Source organism: Sinohyriopsis cumingii, chromosome 17 (assembly GCF_028554795.1).
Source record: "Sinohyriopsis cumingii isolate HCF-2022 chromosome 17, ASM2855479v2, whole genome shotgun sequence".
NCBI classification, from domain to species: Eukaryota; Metazoa; Mollusca; class Bivalvia; order Unionida; family Unionidae; genus Sinohyriopsis; species Sinohyriopsis cumingii.
Genome location: NC_142977.1, coordinates 33,305,918 through 33,325,704, shown reverse-complemented (window position 1 = coordinate 33,325,704; position 19,787 = coordinate 33,305,918). Strand labels below are relative to the sequence as shown.

Below are 19,787 nucleotides of genomic sequence, written 5' to 3'. Positions count from 1 at the left end.
GAAAGTGATCTCGCTTACTATGTAAGAAATGTGCGGCGATATCGTGCGCGCACTTTACATTTAGTGGATAACTAAAACACGAAAATTTTAGGTCATGAAACGGCCGTATTTACTAAATTTTCACAAATTAATTACGTTAAAACGTTAAGATTTACATCGTTTATTACGTCTAATAAACAACAAGGGTTTTTGAGCATGAACGTATCATCTCCAAACCTCCTGTTACATGTGTTATATGATTTTTAAGGACGGTTTGCCTTATAACTTACACCCGAACCGTATTTACGCACCTATACTAACTTTTCCTTTATGCAGGTGATACATTCGACAATGCACAGTTGTAGTTCACGCACCAGTAATGTTGTTTTTCCTTTGTGTGCTTGCGAAATTTTCGGCAATGCACAACTGTAGTTTATGCTCCTGTAATGTTGTATTTCCTTTGTGCACATGCGGTATTTTCAACAATGCCCAGTTGTAGTTTCATAACCTGATACAGTATGCATCGTTTAAACTTCCTCACGACCCAGGTGAATAATTATCTTATATCGATAACCTTGTTTACACACATGTACGTTTACCCGAAATTGTTTTGTCAGTTATCTGTCAGTTATAAACATGGTGGGCTGCTTTGGGCGTGTTAACATTGTTGTGTGTTTTCTTTTCCTTTGTCTCTGTGGCAGGAGAGCGGCACAGAGGTTTTTATCTGTTAGTGGCAAGAATTTGACCCTTAATGGGGATAAAGTTTTCATGTCTGGAATGAACCAGGCCTGGTATATCTATGGGAACGATTTCGGAAATGGTCGTTACAATTCATCCAGACCCGCGTTCCTCAAAGCGATGGACGAAATACACGAAAGCGGAGGGAATTCAGTTCGTATGTAGATCTTTTCTCTCAGGTCTCACTGGATAATTTCGTATTTTGACACTCCCCTATTTTTTAAGGTAGAAGGCATGAGCCTAATTATCACAAGCCTAGCATTTATAAATTCAAACATAAGCTAAATCTGTAATGTGGTTTACATTTACTTTGAGTTAGGCTTGGAAATGGGTTGGCTTGTTGGTGACTGCCTGTCATAGTTAGACGAGCATTGGAGATCAAATGCGTAACTTGGGCTGCAAATGAGCAGCCGACTTGGCTTACGTATTTACGTGTGTCTGCTACGGAGGTAAATTTCTAAAAATCTAGATGGTTGAGGGGTGATGAAAAGTACGCTAATTTGTTATAGTACTAGTGAACTTTATTCATGCATAAGGCATATACTGATTCTTTTAGCTGCCTTGCCACAGGAAAATATTAAAAATAGCGATTTCCTGTTAAAAATGAATGTAAAATTTAGGGGTTGGTGGCAGTGTTGGTTCAGGATAAAAACCACCAGGTGCATCAGGAATTAACCTGATTTCTGCAGTCAAAATCTTACATGTCTGCTTTCTACAAAACTCATTAGTTTGTTTTTATTTGTATCTTCAGTGCAAAATTATTCTCATTTTTCTGCAATAGGTCATTGTTGGATGAAAATTCACCAGATAAACTGTCCAGTGAGACCTCAGTGTGTATGTATGCACTGATGTTATGGCGCTTGTACTTTTTAAAAACCTCTGTGAAACGTCACACGCAATGACTTCAGTTTTTAAAAATAGCCGTTCGGACACGGCGAACCGGCATAATGGCGATCATTGATCTTTTGCGTGTTATTATTCGTATTGAAAACCAGGTGCCAAATTTGTTTATCTGAATAAAGATGTGCATTCCAATATTTAGATACAGTGGTGGTTAAGCCTACATACAGTATAAATCATATAATCAAATTTGATGAATCTTTCTAGAACAGTACAATACACAAAGTACTTTCATTTCATCACCGATACATATACCCTGAATATTTTGAGATGAAAGTTTAAAGGAACTACACACACCCACACCCACACACATTATCGATGAAGTATTCTTATATGTGATTCATGTTTTAACATGTAAATAGAGAGGTATGTATGTCGGAAAGTGTCTATGTCTTATATTTTGCTAAGCGTACAAAATTACACTCTGCTAAATTGATGTGATGTTTTGCATGTAGAATCTAGAAATTTTGCATATATATTCCATATATTTTAAAAATATATCCATGGTTTTTGTTTGTTATTTTTTGTATTATGAATAATAATAATAATAATAATAAAAATAATGAGTACTTTGTATAGCGCCTATTCTTTAGAAGCTCTAAGCGCTTTACAACATTAGACAACACCTAAAACATAAAAAAAACATATATAATGATATGATTACAAAAAACAAACACCATGAAATTAGAAAACATAAAACATGCTGGAAATAATTAGGTAGGAAACATTATTAGGTCTTTAAGTTTGTTCTTGCAGTTGAAATACGTGAGTTTTAAGAGCACTCTTGAATGAGATCACTGACTTTGTGTCTAAGTTCAGTGGACAATTCGTTCCACGTTGCTGGGCCCTGGTATGCAAAAGAACGTTGCACATATGGCTTCGTTTTCACAGTGGGAATAGTGAGTATACAATTGTCAGAAGAGGAGCGTAAGTATCTTGCTGGTGTGTACACATGGGTGAGGTCGGATAAGAATGTTGGACTGGAGTCCGTCAGTGAAAGGTAGCACAGAGAACACATTTTGTGTTTGATTCTGGATCGAACTGATAGCCAGTGTAGGGTACAAAGCAGGGGAGGTGTGCTCTGATCGTGGTACTCTAAGGATGATCCGAACAGCTGTGTTTTGAACTTTTGAAGTTTCTGGAGTAGATATTGAGACGAACCAGACAGAATTGAGTTACAAGAGTCCAGTCTTGAAAGTACTAATGAACACACAAGTGTTTTAGTGGCATCAACTGAAAGTTATTTGCAAATGGAGCTGATGCGTCCCAGCTCAAGATATGCAGCATTGCATACGTTCATGACATGATGGTGCAATGTGAGAATACTGTACAAAGTAACACCTAGGTTTCGTACTGACTGTGTGAATTTTAATATTGGTGTGGCTGATATTTATTGTTTGAGATAAAGGATGTGAATGAGAAAGTCTTTGTGTTGTGATCAGAATGGCCTTAGTTTTATTATCATTCATCTGCAGCTTGTTACATGTCATCCATGATTTCACACCAGAAATGCACCTATCTACACCTTGGATGGTAGCATCAACTTCAGTTGGGTGGCTAGATTTGTATATTTGGGTGTCGTTAGCATACAATTAGTGGGACACTGGATGATGATCTATGACACTTGAGAGCGGCTGAGTGTATAGAATGAAGAGAACAATTCCAAGAACAGACCTCTGTGGAACACCACAACATACATTAACTGGGCTGGAGTGTATTTCATTTGCAGACACCATGTGTGTCCTGTTGACCAAGTAGAACTCGAACCACAATAAGACTGTATCATCAATGCCAAATACATGCTGCAGAAGGTTAGGTAATATATCATGGTATATTGTGTCAAATGCTGCAGACAAATTAAGGAAGGTGAGGATTGTAATCTTTCCGCTATCCAAAGCATAGAGAAGGTCATTAAGTACTTTCAGAAGAGTAGTTTCAGTACTGTAGCAAGGGCGATATGTAGACTATACATTGCTAAAAGGACTGTTTGAATTCAGATGAGATCAAAGTTGGGATAGAATAACGTTTTCTACGAATTTTTTTATATGAATGGGAGATTAGAAACTGGGCGGTAGTTCTTTAAATCGTTATGGCCGAGTGTTGGTTTCTTCAGCAGAGGCAGTTTTGAAAAATGACGGGAATTCCCCGGATGAGAGAGAGGTAATAATAACCTCAGTTAGTGAAGGCAATATTGGATCTAATCACTCAAGCAGTAGTGATGTTGGAATTGGATCACGTTCAAATGCCTTTGGTGCACTCTTCATCACTATTGTACGTACTAAATCCATAGGAACAGGTTCAAATGCTGCTAACGGTTGCCGCTGAAATTCTGTATCGCAACTGTATGGTGACGACGAGTCAGTTGAAATGGTGTTGTCAAGCTTATCTTTAATGGTTTGTACATTGTCACGGAAGAAATTTGCAAACGGGTCCGGAAGGTAGACTGGAGAGAAGGTAGTTGGAAGTGGTGTACATTTGTTCTTTGACATTAGCTTGTTAGTAATCTCGAAGAGATCTTTGCAGCTGGGACTTTCCGTGATCTTAGTACTGTAGTGAGCTGATTTCGCTGCATGGACCATGTTTGTCACGTTCTTCTTAGCGGCTTCGTAAGTTTGCAAATGAATTGTGAGTCTGGTGGAAAGCCAAAGCCTCTCAGCTTTACGGTGGTCCCTTTTAGCAGTGCGAAGCTGGTCCCGAACACTGCTATACCACGGAGAACACGTTTGAATTGATACTCTGCGCTTGGTCGCTGGGGCATGTTTGACAAGCAGAGAACGCAGGCAGTTTTCGAATTGTTATGCTGTAGGAGGTAAGCAAGTTGTTAGGATTGCTTGGATGTCGTGCATTAGTTTGGTTCTATTTATCATACGGAGGTTTCTCTTAGTAGAACATAAAGGTGGAGGGTTAGGGAATGTGTCCATGTTTATTTTGGATTGGTTAACTGACTGTTTGAGGTTGAAACAACTAATGGAATCTAGGAGTTTTGATGTGTATGGCTTTCCAGGACAGCCAAAGTGAAAGTTGAAATCTTCAAGAATAATCAGGTTGCCACCTATCGCATTTCCATACTCCAGGAGATTCGAAAACTGCTCCCAAAAGAGAGATTCAGTCAGCTTGTTTTTTCTACTGGGAGGAGGGCGGTAGAGGCAGAACAAATGGATTGACCTTTGTTCCAGTGTTAGTGTGGTTTGGATTAGTTCAAACTATGTGTGGTAGAAATTGATGGTTGTGTTGTTGTTAAGACGTCTGAGCACGGAGTTCGTTGGGATGACAGCAATTCCACCTCCGTGACAGTGGCTGGGGAACGACTTGATGGAGTAACCGGTGGTGTTACACCCGCGCACTTGGGCTCATCGGTGGTCCTACTGATCGGGCATTGAATAGTGCGATGCGTTGTGGTATCTCTTGGATAGTCGACACAAAGGTTGCCGATTTAGTACACACTCATATACTGTAGTTGATTATATCAAACCATTACATAGTGAGGCAAGTGCAAATACAGATATTTTTATTTTTGCATGTATGTTGTGAATTACTATGAGTTATTATGCGCCTCTCGGTACTTTGTCGGAAAACAATATGGCGGCAGCCGGGCACAGTGATATCATGGTCTATTTTTTTATAGCACAAAACAGATTTCAGTACAAGTGCCATTAAGGAATGAGTACATGGAATTCAAAATGAAATGCAGTTCAAAGACGCAAGTTATGTTGAGAAAGAATGTGCATACAAATGTAATCTGAAAATGCTTCTGATAGTATAATAATTATTTGGGCCAGGTTATTTACAGTTGACATAGTTCTAGCAGCACCAAAATCACCAAAATATAATATATATTACAAAGTCTTGGAAACACAGACCGACGAGTATAATATAATTTTAGGAAAGATAGAGGGGTTACATTTATATTCGACGTGTAAAACAAAGTCCACCACCAACACTCATTATTCATCTCATATATTAACCTCTCCACAATTCAATTTTTTATAGGAGTCTGGGTACATGTTGAAGGCGAAAACACCCCAATGTTCAACAGCAGTGGTTATGTGACCGGCCTTGACCCCTACATTATAGGAGACATGACGGACTACGTCAGACAGGCACAGTCACGGAACATTCTGGTCAACTTCTGCCTTTGGAGCTGTGCCATTCTACAGACGGGTAAGCTATAACTGCTTCAGGGAAGAGGTTCTTGGGTGTCTCACCTGCATCATTAAAAAGTGGGGCATACATGCAAATGTAGTTTTTCCTTTTCGGGAGCGGAAGTGGCGGCCGTGGTTGCGTTAGTGTTAAGATTCGTGTTAAGATTGTATGTGTCATAATGTCGCGTTTCGAAGGCATGACACAGTGTAGAAAAGCTTCTGTTACGATGTGATACTTTAGCGAAGAAGATAGCGCTATGTACATATTCTCATAAGATTGTCGTAAATGATAATTTTTTTTTGGGGGGGGGGCTGATAAATGTCATTTATAAGTATGCAATTACAGCTAACATAACTTATACAATCTGAGTAACAAGGTCAAAAAAAATATACGTACTTCTAGTTGGCAGACCGTTCTTGTTTTTCATTGCCGATCCAAGCACTTTTTTCCATCAGGGTAAAAAAATATTTAAAAAAAAATTCTCGAAATTAGTTTGTGCATCCAACAGAGCCAGTTTTGCCCAGTCCTTGAAGCGCTCAGTACTTACCTACCTTCCTAATTTTAAAACCATTGCAATTGGAATCACACGTATTTTTTTTTAATCTACGGGTAATTGTTTAACGTTTGACTTCTGAAGGGAAGCAATTCGCAGTTTAATCATTTATTCCTGAATTAATAGATAATATGTTCTCTTCATGCAGGGAGTCATCTGGAAGGGTTGTTGTATGAGGATGAAAAACTTTTTTCTTACATCAACAACGCCCTGAAACCGATGGTCAGCGCGTTGAAAAATGAGCGTGGACTTGGGATCTGGGAGATAATGAATGAACCAGCGGGATGTATCGAAATAGGTTGGTAAAACTTTTCAAGCATGAAATTCGAGCTCAAGGTCTGATAGCTGAGTCGTTGAAGTGGAATATTTTCAAATTTACTTTGTCCTGTGACATGCTTGATGTTAATTACATGGTTAAGTTTAATTTCATGACCAAGGTTAATTATGTTTATATAGATTTACTGTAACAGCAGCAGTATTGCCTGAATTTTTGTGTTTTGTGCATCAAAAGTATACTGAATAATGAGTATATTTTCAATTATCCTTTCCCATTTCTCTCAATGTTTTCTTGGAATGGGATGGCTTTTTAGTAAGTTTTTCATTATTATTTCCCAATTATTTGTCAATAGAACAACCTTAAAATTTGGAGATTAAACTGTACTCGTTAGTGTCACATCGTAGTTTGGATAGAAATGTATTTATTCTGGTTACATTGTGCGCGTATCATATGCTCAGAAAGTCGGACTATCTAGGTCTATTTGTAAACGACATGCTTTTCTATTTTATTAGTTTGCGATCAAGTTTCCAATGGATGTCTGAAGTGTATATGCAAAGGCTACTTTGATAGTTTTAGTTGGCTGAAATTTCTGATGATGCGAAAATTTTATGTTATATTAAGAAAATTTTGTTTTGTAAATCACTGCTTCTGACATTTGTCCCGAGTATTTCATACAAGTAAAATTCGGTGAACGTGGTTGTAATATTAACGTGCAGCTGCACGTGATACTGTTTCTCCAGGGAAATGATAGCAGTATCAGTCATTGAGGTGTGTGTGTGTGTGTGTGTGTGTGTGTGTGTGTGTGTGTGTGTGTGTGTGTGACTGAATGCGTTTTTGATTCAGATAGGAATTATGTTATTTCCAGACTTTATGTTCCAAGAATCTTAGCTAGCAAGAGGTTAAAATTGCATAAAACATTTAGACAAAAAGTAAACTGGATTTCGTCCTTAAATTGTACAGGAATGAAAACGGATGAAAAATGTTATGATACGACAACATTGTATCCTTGGGAAGGTGCTGACTGGACCAAAAAACACGTACCCTTGGAGCGCATGCTTAGGTTTTTATCGCTACAGGCTGACGCCATTCATTCCGTGGACCCCAAGGTATCAAAATAAAATCTGCAAAAAATATTAACATAATTCTGGTACACCTCCGTTCTTTCAGCTTTTGATAAATCTCTCTCTCTCTCCATATTATTATCTGCATCTGTGGTGCAATATATAAGTACATGTTATGGGACAATACTCCTACAAAATCAAAAGTGCATCAATCTAACTTTGGCAATCGTTGAAACCAATTTTATGTGGAGTCATTCACCGCGATAATGGGAATACCGTTAGCTTGTTTACTTTAACGTTCGACATTTAATGAAAACGATGTTGGCCGTTCCGTTACCGACCTGTCTTTTATTGGTATATTGAGATCACGTGTTTTTTTTCCTCTTCAAGCACAATTCCCGAAATCGTTAATTTACCATGATTAAATTAAAATCTAGGCTTTGGTGACGACAGGTTCCTGGACGTATAGGACAATTACCGACCAACTGAATCGAAGAAACTTCTACAGCGATGAGTGTCTGAGACTGGCAAGCGGCAGTTTGCCAGGGGCCTATTTCGACCTCTACCAAATACACACCTACCAGACACTCTTCATCTACCTACCTCATGACCCATTCATGGTATGATTTTATCAATTACATGCCTTTGTCTCTTTCAGTCAGAATCTCGTGTGGCTTTATTATCTTTCGGATGGTCACGGAACTTCCCTTGACCTAGACTCCGAATTCTTGGGTTTTCTTTGTATCTTATACGAGGTTCACACATTTGTTTAAGAGAAAAGGATATTAAATTATTGGAAGAAATGCACGTCCTGACGTATATTTTACTTGTAGATTTATTACATCAGTCATTCATATTCTTGTTTCCTATGTTGTTTTGGCGGTAGTATGGATGAATGTTCAGTGACATATTCAAATAACGAAGTTGAAAAACTACACCTTTTAAGTCGTAATAATATTTACAAGATTTACAAACTACACGTGTAGGTAATTTGTCTTCAAAAAAAAAGAAAAACAAAACTGAGTGGGAAAGTCAACAATGGAGATGAAAGAGATAACTATTTTAAACACTACAAATTAACACCAGGTAAGTTCGAAACTATCTGACTGATCTACTTCGCACCCCCACCCATATGTCCGAATAAATTATATCCATTCACGTTCAAATAATAGTCACTTGCAAAATAAGGCTAAATTCTACTAAATCATCTTTATACACTCAACAGTTGTCTCGTGGAACAATCTTTAGCAGAGTATCCAATATAGTATGTCTTACAGTGCTGTGGAAAAAATATTTATTTTCAAATATTGAATCAAGTAAAATGCCTTGTTTTAGTATTGAATTTTAAATAATATCCATACTTGACTTTGTCATATGTAAGCTCACTAACAACTGATCTTCACTGCATTCAGTTGAAACCACAAAGCATTTCCTCGTGTTCAGAACCAAGTATAACCAGCAACAAACCTCAGTCAACTTCAAACCACAATGCATTTCCTCGTGCTCAGAACCAAATACAACCAGCAACAAACTTCATTCAACTTCAAACCACAATGCATATTCTCGTGTTCTGTCCCAAGTATAACCAGCAACAAACCGAACTGATATATAATTACTCTCAGTGTCATTTCAAGATGTTACCTTAGATGTATGCTTTGGGGAAAGCCTGACTACTTACATTATAGAATCTTTCGCCCATAGGGGAAAGGATAATGCAAATACAGAATTCTACCATATGCATGCAACTGTTTCATTGATACCAGATAATTAAAATGATCTATTCAAACCATTCATGCAGTCCATTTATATATTTCCGTATTGGTTTTGGTACACTGTTGTCATGATAAGCAATGTGGAAATACTTGTATGATGTAGAGAGAGGGCAAATTAAGTTGTGCCCAATCCCAATGTATCATGTTGTGACAATAAATTCTGCTTAAACGGAATTTAAATAACTGTTATCTGAGTTTGTGTTTCTATATATGCTACATCGAAAGGCCCGAAACTTAGGTATATTTCTGAAAAAACTGTGAACAAATGGAGTTTTATTTTCTAAAACCAGATTATTTGTCGGTAGGTGTGGGTGGGTTATTATAACAAGAATCCACCCACCACCATCCCCGCCTAACAAAAAAAAAAAAAAAAAAAAAAAAAAAAAAAACAACCATTGGAGTACTCCTGCCCGTATACTATTCTGTTACTGGCCTATTTTTCTTTTTAAAAGTTATTGTACTCCTACATATATAGTTGTCTATTTGTATAGTACCAGTCACATGCTTCATGAATGCGCATTTACTCATTTTAAATGAAATATACTTGTTTTTTTAAAATTTGACACTAAAGTCGATTCAATCCTGATTATTTAAAACTCTGCACCTTAACTGTCACAAAGAAACTTCCAGACAAAAAATATCTATCGCTATAGACTTTTACAATGGTGGCCATGTACTAGACATGGGTTAACGTAGGAGCGCGTCGAGTGGAATCGTTACAATTATGGAGGGGGATTACCGCCATAATTATATGCGCGTATTTTCTGATCTTCCTTGATGCATTATTGTAAATGGCTGCTTGCAAGTGGTACTTTCATAATTCTATCAATGTATATTATATTTCTTCATTAATGCAGATTGTACGTGACAGTTTGCAAGTGCTACTTTCCTTCTGCATTATTGTCAACGGCTGCTTGCAAGTGCTACATTCATAATTCTAGTAATGAATTTTCTATTCTTCATTGATGCAAGCTATAAATGGCTGTTTGAAAGTGCCTAGATCTACTTACCTTCTGCGTCCTTGCAATTTGCCAACTACTGAATTGGTTATGTAGTTTGTCGTATGGCAAATGCTATGTTAGTTATTACAAGTTTTAACATTCCATTTATAAACTTGCTATATCACAAGTTACACAAACTGCACCTTCCAAAATCATGACTATAATGTAGCATCAAGCACGCTGCAAGTTAGAATCAAGGAAGTTAGCATAAAATAATGCCTCATTTTGACAACATTGTGACACGTAAATTTTTTACAATACGACTACTCCCCTGACCCTAGCAACAAGAGGTTATACCATTTTACGGCATGTTTGGGCGTCTTATTTAAAATATCATTCGAATCAAATTACAGCAGCTTATGTCTCAGAGTAGTAACATTCGGAAGAGAGGTGGCCTGCAAGTAGCACAAAACAAATTAAATGTATCAAATTGTATACAGTTAGATGTATCTACACAAAGTTATATTTCCGCTAACCCTTCCCACCCCATTTTATTTGTATATATATATATATATATATATATATATATATATATATATATATATATATATATATATATATATAACAAGAAGTAAGGTAAGTAGTCAAATAATGCAGAATTCTTATATATGTATGGCATGGATGATTATGCAATAGCCAGCAAGTATTGTCACTAGTTGTCTGGAACAAGTATGTCATATCTCCAATTTCATTTTAAATCTCCTGTTTCAATACAACAGCAAGACTTGAAACAAGGACATCACATACAAAGCATATATGCTACAAAAATATGAACTTATTTCATTATATAAGAAAATGAATTCTGAGAGTATGAAATATATTTTCTATAGGCAAACATAAAGAACACTTCCATACAATTATTAGATGCTTTATTTTGACGGATATCAAACTGGAAACTACATTTTTAAATATATTTAAAACCGTATTCATCCATATATGAAGTGATATTTATAGTACTGATAAGATCACTGATTGAATGGTACCTCATTGATAAAACATCAGACTCCATTGGTAGCAATTATATAAATATAATATATTGAATATAAATAACATTGCTACTGCTACCAGTAACCAGCTCAATTTGTTTGTATTATTACTGTTACAGTACAGTACTAAAAGTGCTTGATACATTTGGATATGAAATTAATGTAGAAGTTAAAAAAGATTAATACAGATTTTTACATGCACCTTCTACAGGTGTGATTGTTTTCCGTTAGAAGAATAAGACACACCCCACACAATTTTCTAAAAAAACTTGTGAAGTTTTTAAGGCTAGTCACAGCTCAGGCTGTTGTAGCATTCACCCCACCACCACCACCACCCCACATAACCATCTTCATTTGTCTGTGATTTTATCAATATTTTATCCTGTTTAAAATATAAGTTGATGTTGTCATGACACCAAAAAAATATCAGCACAATACAAATTTGCAAAAAAGCAAAATAAATAAATTTCAAAAAAATATAGTCCTATGTTTAACTTTTCATAGGAAATATAAGAGAAAATTTTTTAATTTAAACTGGCATTCATAAAACAATATTGTTAGATGAATTAGTCTGAAACAAAAATTATCATACAGGTAGGCAAGTATAAGGAACAAATATCTGGACAGTCTTTTTACACTGTTCTAATAGATTTATTTGCCAATCCCTTTTGTTTTTCACTTTCACATGAATAAAACATGAATGAAGACAAGCTTTTCACACAATCTGGATTTTGGATTGGACATACACTCATCATTGCAATTTCTGAGGAAATGAAACTAAATCCTGGACTGGCCAAGACACATTACCTTTTGTGTACCACATAGATTTGTAAATTATGACTCAAGAACAGTCAGGTTATATTCTCTAGTGTCCGTTTCAAGAAATAATTTCCAAAACATTCCATTACTGGATCTATATTCAATATATATACTGTACAAAAATGCTCACTTTTTGATGAATTTATTTTGTGGGCAATAAAAACAAGTTGTTTGCACTTGCTATGAACAAAAAACATGAAAAGGATTAAATTTTATTTGCTAATTTGTTATTTCTCATACTTTGACCTTCACAAAACTATTATATTTATGCACCTGAGATAACATTGTAAATTTTGCTTCTTATTCCAATATATGTGCCTTGGAACAATGGATAATGTAAATTCCATAATTTAAATGTCTTAATCACTCAGCAGAGAGAGAGAGAGAGAGAGAGAGAGAGAGAGTAGATTCATAACTAAGTTAGCTTCACAGAATAATAAAAACCACTAGCCAATTTCTGACAGCAGTTGTAAGATATCTTAGCAGAAAGTAACAGCTACTTTATAAGCATGGAAGTCATTTTATTGGGAGTTATAGGCCCCCAAGTACTAGTATTCCTCAGAGAAGACACAAGACTGGATTTTATAAATTAAAGCCACACAAATACCAGTTGGTTACTTTGTGAAAAATGGGATCATTATGAGAAAATGGAGACATCTGATGTTCCTGCTGTCGATGAGTGGTCAGTGAGCAATCAGAGTGTTGTTCCTAAGTCATATAGTCAGGAAATGCATAGTCTAGCCCATAAAACTCCTTAAACTGGACATTTTGGTGTCAGTAGAACTTATCACAAGATCCTGAATAATTTTTATTTGCTGAAAATTAAAAGTGATGTTTATAAGTACCATAGATCTTGTCACACTTGTCAAATGGTAAGAAATCCCAATCAGAAGATATCTAAGGCACATCTGCAGCCTATTCCTGTATTTGACCATCTGACAAGCCATTTTACAAAAAAAATGGTAGGCTGACTGTTCTTTACCTAATACCAAGTCAACCAACTAAAACTTGTTGACCATAATGTGTGCGTCCTCAAGATTTCCATAGTCTATTTCTGTGAATATTAAAGCAAAAATTGTTCTAAAAGTTTAGGCAATGTTTTTATCACTTGTCTGCCTCTCTAAATCTGTCCAGCAAATTTTATGTTTGATTATTTCCAACAACTTATGCATGAATTAGGCATCCAAACAGTAATGAGGCTAGCTCAAGACTGTCCGAAAACACTCTCACCTACCCACGATACATGTATACCATTATATTGAATCAAACCTTAAAAAAGACAGTGATCAGTAAAATCCTGCATTGCATAATTATCGAGTAAGATCAGGAGAGTTTTTTTCCCCATAATGGTATTTATCACCAAATGAAAGACTCCATGACTACCCTAAAACAACAAAAGACTGTCCCAAAACACCCCCAACTACCCAGGATACGTGTAGGCAATTAAATAGAATAAAACCAAATAAAAAAAAAACAGTTATCTGTAAAATTCTACCCTGTATAATTATCGAGTAAGATCAGTAGAGTTTATTCTTTTGTTGATACTTGCTGAAGACTGTCCCAAAACACACTCATCAACCCATGATACATGTATACAATTACAATCACCAAATGAAATATGCAGTTTTGGTGCATTCTCTCTCTCTCTCTTTCTTTATCTCTCTCTTTCTTTCTTTCTCTCTCTTTCTTCGATAATAGATAATTCTCTAAACTAATTTCATATTTCAAACAGCAGCGCAATTAACAAGTCAGAATCATGCATTAGTAGATTCATATTTCAAAAATTGTTTAAAGTTTTAAAAAAATCTTTTATGTGACAATGAGCAGCTTAATAATTAGAACCCAAGGGTGCTATATTTATATTGTTAAAATTCTTGAACCAAATTGTTAACTTTAATTGGTTTGATAGTGGTAAGAATTACAATAAATAAAAGTAAAATCTCCTGTAACATATTTTGTCTCTGATTATTTCCACTTTTAGAGATAAAAGTTTTAAAGGATGCAAACCAGTTTTAAATCTGTTTTTTTTTTTGGTTGTATTTTGTATTTATAAATACATTCAAAGGTTGAGGTTCTGTACATTAACAATGCAAATTAAGTACTGGAAAACATTTGTACACTAAATCTGATCTTTCTAATCGCAAGTAAACATTTTTATGATAATACGGTCGTGATGTTTCACAGTTTGATTATTTCGGTTTTTGCGGCAAAATATGTTCCAAAATGAAGAACGTGATAAGAATAAGAACGCCTTTAAGGAATGCTTTAATTTTTATAATGTCATTTTACCTATAAAAGTTTTTTTAAAATGTGCTATTGATATTGCTCTGAAATATTTTATTTTCGCGGGAGTTTATGTACAAGAGTATCACAGGAAAAGATAGACGTCCGTGAGGTGCGTCAAAATGGGTGACGTACAATATAATCATTACAACCAGGGTTCTTCTGATGAAAGCTCGTTAAGAAGAGTACGAGGAAATATATCATAGTCATTTCTGATCCTTGCTAAAATAAATAATGTTTCCAAAGTAATGAGAGATATCACTAAGAAGTAGAATTCTTAAACGGTGAAGGTAAATACTTAAGGGCGTCAAAACTTGGGTTGAAAAAGATGGACCACCCTGCTGTAGTGTATGCGTTTTTGTTTTCGTAAGATGCTATAAATCACTTAGATCATTGAGAAAGCATATGGTTTTAGAGACGATTAAAACTTTGTTGCTAACGTTCACCTTAAAAAAAGGACTGAAAGAGTTATCGACACAAAATGAATGTCGTAAAGCTCCATGGGGAGCATTAATTATTTAAGGTAAAGGAAATTTAGAGCGCCGTCTGTTGTCATAATGCCATGCTAATCTCTAGTATGCCATTATGACAACAGATGGCGACACGAGTTGGCCAACAAAGACGATACTGATATAACTTAGTATTTATATTGTTGCAAGGCCAAATCTGTATGAAAACAGCAGTTGGAATGATGCAATTGTAAAGTTTACAAACAGAATATACAAAACTTGCAATAACTGACATAGCGTTTGTCATACGAAAAACTACAGAATCAATTCAGTAGTTGACAAATTGCAAGATACAATGACGCAGAAGGAAAGTAGATCGAAAAACTTGCAAGCAACCATTTACAGTTTGGATCAATGAAAAATAAAAAATCCATGACTAGAATTACGAATGTAGCACTTGCAAGCAGTCAGTTACAAAAATGCAGAAGGAAAGTAGCACTTGCAAACTGCCACGTACACTCTGCATCAATGAAGAATACAATAAACATTGAGAGAATTATGAAAGTATCACTTTCAAGCAGCCATTTACAATAATGCGTCAAGGAGGATTAGGAAATACACGCATATAATTATGGCGGTAATCCCCCTCCATACACAATCGAGGGTATTACGAAGTTGTTTGTCACTATGTGTATCTTTTATTGTGACATGACAGTGCGTTACATTCAATCCAGATTGTATTGGATCACACCTTTAGATTCATTTCGTCCAAGATGTCTACGTACTTTAACATTGTTTTGCCATATGCACCGCACCTATCGTGACGTCTAAATAATGACCTTCCAAAGGAACACGGATTCACACGAATCCGAATGAAGTGAATACTTGCCACTTAAAGGTAAGCAGAATAATATTCTAAAAATGACACCCATTACTGAAATAATCGGTGTTGAATGCCTACATGACCTTTGTTACTTGTACTATGGCTTAGATCTTCTTTGTTCTTTAAAATGACGTATGGTCAACGTTTTTCTGAGCAAGGTGGCTGTTGTTTCAAAAATAATTTTTATTTGCACAATGAAAAATGGTGGAGGGTCTAGTATTTCTAAAAAACTTTTAAACCAATTTAGCCGTTAAACCAGTTTGAAAGCGATTTAAACTGAATGAGCATCTCAGAATGTACATATTTTCTATCTGCTGAAGTTGCCACCCTTTGAATTTTTCTCCTCAATCCAGTTCTTTTTTTTCAAGGTCAACGCTAGTGTATACAATGTAAGCAAGCCTCTAATTATTGGCGAATTCAGTCAGGACCAAGGTGGAGGGATGACCTCACCGGAACAATTTACTTGGGCGTATGAACACGGCTACAGCGGAGCTTGGTCCTGGGACGCGCTTGGAAGTGGTCAAGCAGCAGACGATGTTCCTACGCAAGAACGAGGGATGCGGTCAATCAAAGACAGAAACGATCAGTCGAAAGGTGGCCGTGTGAATATAACGATTGATGACGGCCACATGAAGCAGAATCATCAAGGGTTCGGAGTTTTTCGTGATATATTCGGGATTATTCTTAACGTTTTTGGAGCTTTCAATGTCTTCCTCACCTCAGTCGTGAAAACACTTCTCTGAAGAACCCATTTTACCACTAGCTCCTAAATTCGCTCAGTTGTGCTATACATTAGGCAATTCGTTTACTTTATATGACATGATTAATTGATTAAATCGAACATTTTGAAAAACTGTGCAATAAGAAATATTATGAGGTGGAAGATTAAACTCATTTTAATGATCCATGAAGTTTTAAACTGCGAGTATTGTTATACTATCAGTTCTGTTATTAATCGATGCCGCATGTCATACATTTTCAGTAAGTACGATTGCTTACGTGCAGGTGCAGGTGCATATGTGTGTGTGTGTGTGTGTGTGTGTGTGTGTGTGCAACAAACTATAACTAAATCATGTATGTACATCACATCATTAATAACCTGAGTTAAATGTTTAAAACAAATCCTACATCCTTGCATGTTGATTTACTTCAGTTACTCAGGCATGCAAAGTATGTACTAAATTCATGTTGAATATAACTTATTGGTACATTTATTGAGCCGACTGTGTCTTGAAAGATTCAATGTTTGCAGAATCCGCTCAACGATATTTGCAGAAAATAATCCAGAATCCAGCACACTAGTTCGTTCTTTTTAACTGCCGTTTAAGTCATGTTCGGATAGACTACACGATTCATAAGCCAGCTGAGGGACTATTGTGCCTTCAGCGTATCGGTGATCAAATATTTGAAGCAAATTTATTTCCCAATAGTTTGCATAAAAATGGTCTTTATGGTTTTGACATCCATCCATCCATCCATCCATTCATGCACACACACACACACACACACACACACACACACACACACACTTGATTTATGTCGATTTATATGACTAATATTGCGTAAAATGACATGAAGCTGCATTAGGGTACGAACGAGAAGTACATTACTTGCTTCAGCTTTTTTTGTGTTCAATAGCAACAAAAATGGCCGACACCTTTTCCCGCCAGATTTTGATATATACATGTATTTATGCATGTGATATTTGTTTCATTATAATCGTAACAACAGCTTTAGAAGATAGAAAATATAGAAAAGTGCTTTAGTTCGTCACAGTAGACACGTAATGGCGTTGAAACGGAAACCATTATGTGCTGATATTCTATGGTAAAATGTCAAAACATAATACAGACGGAATTTAAATGAGCCGTAGCATTTGAAAAACGAAGGAAATTTGGCGTCTTCAGTTTGGTATTTGTTTCTTTCTGTTGGTTTTCTTTGATGACCCTTATTCACGATTATTTTACACTCTAATATGTGTGCATTTCAGTACAAAAAGAATGCTAACACGGACTAAATTTGCATGTTTTCTTGTCTTCCGTATTTCATGTACATAATATCTGCACTAATTTTACGTGACATGATGTGTGAGATGCGTAAAAGAATTTGTACACCTTTGATATGAAACTTTTTTTCCATCCTGTCGATGCTCTGGTTTACTATAGATCGGTATTAATGCCCACTAAAACAAACGTTTTTGCATGTATACGCGTACAAGATAAAACAAACGCTTTTTGCATGTATACACATACAAGATAAAACAAACGCTTTTTATCACCATTTTATTTTTCCGCAGTAGCTGCAGAAAGCCTTCTTTAGGTACTTCACACCCCCCCCCGCCAACATTTTGGAATAATTACCTCTCGGCTATCGACATTCTCGCTTTTAATCTCATCTTCTTGCCTTAAGAACACATCATAATCACTAATATGGTCAAAATCGAGATTTATATAACACGAATATCACGCGACTTGTACCATTACTCAACAAATACAGTCTTAACTGGACAGTTTAAATGCTTAACAAGGCAAATGAGGGAAGATACAGCGGAAGTCACTCTATTCCCCTTTTAAGCTCGATTATGCCTGATGTAATGAGTACAACTGAGTGTAGCTGTAAATAACGAGAGAACTTGCATATTTTACACAGCTATTTAAAAACATTTTTTAAAAAAACCTAATAATAATTTCCTCCTCGTCCTCCTCTTTTGAGAGTGAGAGAGAGAAGAGAGAGAGAGAGAGAGAGAGAGAGAGGGTATATATGTGTGTGTATCAGGTCTCTAGTCCAGTACATATTTTTAATTTTGTTTACTCCTTATTACATTCAATGAAAGCATACAATAGCGTGCATTGGTGTTTCGGATCTCTGTCCGCTGCGAAAAGGCATCCAAAATACTTGTGCACTTCACCGTATAATTTCAAGGTGTGTAATAATGAGCAAGCAAACTTTTAATCATTATATTGAACTAAATCCACCCCTCCCCCTAGAAATTTGTGGGTTGTCTTCATATTTTCACATTCTGTAATGCTTCACTAAGATCACACTTATTTGTCTGAATGATTTTATTAAAAGAGGATGTGCATGGATGATATAAAAATATATCTTTATGTTATACATACATTTTAACAGACAGCCTATTTAATGATGCACGATTTCTGCATGGGTAGACATGGAGATTCGAGACTCCATTAAACATGATAACATAATTTTTTGTACTGCTGTGATACATACGTTTGCTGACATATCAGTTTAGGTATTTGATATAGAATTTGAATTTTAGATTATATTCCTGCAGGGAACTTCTTTTAAATTACACTCAGCGACGTCGTTATTTATTGTTGCAGAGGAGCTACTGTGAGATTGTATAGATTATATTATATACACAGTTTTATCATGTGTATAGAATGGAGCCCGTCTGAGAAATGGAAAGGCTAAGATTGCTTTATCATCGTTATTGTCTCAATGCATGACCAGTAGGCATATAGAGTTCAACCCATTAAACAGCGACATGGATCTGTTAAAGATTAGACTGCATTTGATGCAGTGATATTGTATGTGGTAGCGTGGAATAGTTTTCATGATCAATTGCATGGCTTGGCTCAGAGTGATGTCCTGGAGAGTGTCCTTGCCATATGATAGGTAGGATAATGAGACATTATTCAACAAAGAAACATCGTAAACCCTGGAAGTGTACCGCCTCTTATCCACGGTAAAGCAACTTGCAACTTTGCTTGAGAACTGGTCCCGGCAGATTGATCGCTTGATATGAGCCAAACGAAAAGGGTGATAGTCTCAACATGGCTACCACGGTGGCGATTTATGATACGAGATTCGCATTCGCACCATCTTTACGTAGTACCAACAATGTGTCACAAGATGTATTGTGGTGAAAGTCACAGTATGACCTTGAAGAGAAACAATAACAAAATTGTCATGATTGCTG

The 19,787-nt window shown here is 36.0% G+C and overlaps 1 protein-coding gene across 1 annotated transcript; it reads left to right on the top strand.

Annotated features, from left to right (window-relative positions):
• Positions 1–592: 592 nt before the first annotated feature.
• LOC149778386 (mannan endo-1,4-beta-mannosidase-like) lies at positions 593–17,138 on the top strand. Its single transcript, XM_089939212.1, has 6 exons — positions 593–874; positions 5,608–5,778; positions 6,462–6,611; positions 7,551–7,696; positions 8,089–8,271; positions 16,213–17,138. The coding sequence occupies exons 1-6, from the start codon at positions 616–618 to the stop codon at positions 16,585–16,587; spliced, it is 1,284 nt and encodes a 427-aa protein (XP_089795338.1). The 5' UTR covers positions 593–615; the 3' UTR covers positions 16,588–17,138.
• The last annotated feature ends 2,649 nt before the right edge of the window (positions 17,139–19,787 follow it).